We start from the raw sequence: 2,618 nt of genomic DNA on the forward strand, positions 1-2,618 counted from the left end.
GGGAAAACGGATGTCAACATCCCTTTAAGGGAAAACGAATGTCGACATCCGTTTTCCCTTAAATGGATGTTGACATCCGTTGACGGATGCTCACATCCGTTTAAAGATTATACAGTTTATATTTTAGGGTTTTATTACGCACCTTCACGCCTCTGAACCTTTCACGCCAACCAGCACCTTGAAGCACCACAACACTCACGGCTGAAGATGAATTGCTTTTCCCACTTTCAATCTTACTAAACACAAAGTCCACCACACTCTCACGTCACAATTCTATAAAAGAGAGAAGAAGTGAAACATGAGAGACAACCCAAGGGTAGTGAAACGTAAGAGACAACCTGGGAAAAATAATAAAGAGAAAGATGGAAGAATGATAAAGAGAATGAATGTCCACGTGAGATTTTAAATAATATTAACCTGAAATTTTAATAAGGGTAAAATAAGAATAAAAAAATAAAGAAAAGGGTAAAAGGGGAATGGGGTGGTGGAGGAAGCAAGTTGTGGTGGTGGAGGGAGTAACACCCAAATCTTATTTGGGTAGGTTTGGGATATATATAATTATAAAAATTACTACGTAGTTTACATTTTATAAGAATTAAATAATTTAAAATTCTCAAATTTAATCGTTTTAAAATTATTTGAAATTGGAAATTTTCTAAAGATTAAAACCTCTTCAAACCAAAAATTTGGATTTTGACGTTGAAATATTAAGAAAGGTTTTTTATGTATTCACGCGTATTATTAACTAAGTGTGAAATATGTTTAGCGTTCATACTTCAAAATAATACGTACAAGATTTTACGTTAGCTTTATCTTTTTTCCTTTTTTCTTTTTCTAAATTTGCGGCAGTCAACTTTCACAAGAACCCCTCCCTCCATTTTCCCTCATCCTTTTCTAATTAAACAGTATATATTTAATATTTAAAAATCAATAAATAAGTTTAATGAACAGTGGTTTTGTTCTTACAGTTACAGTTACATTTACCTAACGTTCTCTACACTCCCATTCCCATCGTTTTACTTTTTACCCTAAAGGGAGCAGCAATGTCAACGTTCAACAGTCAAAAGCCTTGACGAAATGTGAGTTTCTTGTTAGTTACAACCTTGGACTTTTGTAGCCACACAAGAGAAGAAGAAAGTAAAATATCCAATAGGAAAACACCATTTTTTTCCAACTGCAACACAACACCACCAACTCATTGTTCTTACAAAGTTCTCATATATAAATACCCAACCCAAAACACATTCTTCTCTTCAATGTTCATCACCAACACCTTCTCTTTCTTTCTCACACAGCCATGAGTTACTTCGACAACGATCACGACCGCAGTCCGTTTTTCCAGAACCACAATGACTTCAACCGGAGGATACTAATCACCGCCATAGTTTCCCTATCAGTCGTGCTAGTTTTAGTGTTTGCTCTTCACATCTACGCAAGGTTTTTTCTGCGCCGTCAAACTCGCCGCCGAAGCACCATATACCAACTCAGTCTCAACGTGGCTCACGCGCAAGCCCAACCGCCAATCGCCGGCCTCGACCCTGCAGTCATCACCGCTCTCCCCACCTTCCCCTTCAAACAACAGAACGACGCCGTTGAGTGCGCCGTCTGCTTGAGCGTTCTCGAAGACGGAGAACATGTCAGACTCCTTCCTAATTGCAAGCATAGCTTCCACGTCGGCTGCATCGACAAGTGGCTCGCCTCACACTCCACGTGTCCCATTTGTCGATCCAAAGCGGAACCGCTCCGACTTGAACCGGTCCAGCGCGAGGATCCCACCCGGTTGGCTCTTCCCACCGCCCCGGTATTGTTCGAAAACGTGGAAGGAACGTCCGACGGTGGTAATGGGTCGCCTAAAATCAACGGCTCCAATTCTAGGTTGAGTTCATTTCGAAGAATTCTCAGCAGAGAGAGATCGTTGAGGAGACTCCAACCTTCTGCGCATGATGATGTTGAACAGGACTTAGAGAGACAGTGATAGATTCATTATTGAGGTACTACCATGTACGTACATATGTATGTATTTGTTTTTTTTTTTCTTTTTTGATACTTTTTTTTTTGTTCATTCATTTTCTCAACATAATACAGCTTGCATAAAATTGTCAAGGTTTGGAAATATGAGTGATTTTTTTAATGAATAATTTTGCAGATGAGAGTCATATACGAGTGATTTGGTTGTTTATTGTCTTATTATATATATTAAATTAATTAATAAACTTTGTAAAAAGGATTTGGTGTTTGGTAAGCCGAATTAGCGTGGGAGATATAATATTGGTAGATTAGGTGTAGTCCATGTGGGCTGATTAGAAAATTAAGATTAATTAATTTATTAATTAGTGATTTTTGTGTTTGTTTTGTTTCTACCGGTGCCTTATTACTACCATAGTCATATGTTTCGGTGGGAAGTCAAAAATCAAGATCCTCAGTATTTGGGATTCTTGTTGACTTGTTCCTATAAATGTAACTGCACAAACCTAGTCGTAATAGAATAACAATTCATACATTTGATTTTTTCTAAATGAAATTTAAATATCTTTAACTAAAATTGAAATACGATTGTAAGTTATTTTTTTTAATATGATTTTCACTTTAGAGAGTATGATTTTTTTTCAAAATTTTAT

At 37.1% G+C, this 2,618-nt stretch overlaps 1 protein-coding gene across 1 annotated transcript; it reads left to right on the forward strand.

The window, feature by feature from the left end:
- The first annotated feature begins 1,146 nt into the window (after window positions 1–1,146).
- Window positions 1,147–2,044, forward strand: LOC124832608 (RING-H2 finger protein ATL40-like). The gene has a single exon (XM_047306857.2). The coding sequence runs from the start codon at window positions 1,298–1,300 to the stop codon at window positions 1,973–1,975; it is 678 nt and encodes a 225-aa protein (XP_047162813.1). The 5' UTR covers window positions 1,147–1,297; the 3' UTR covers window positions 1,976–2,044.
- The last annotated feature ends 574 nt before the right edge of the window (window positions 2,045–2,618 follow it).

This window comes from Vigna umbellata, chromosome 6, assembly GCF_029865625.1.
Source record: "Vigna umbellata cultivar VRB3 chromosome 6, Vumbellata_1.0, whole genome shotgun sequence".
NCBI lineage: Eukaryota > Viridiplantae > Streptophyta > Magnoliopsida > Fabales > Fabaceae > Vigna > Vigna umbellata.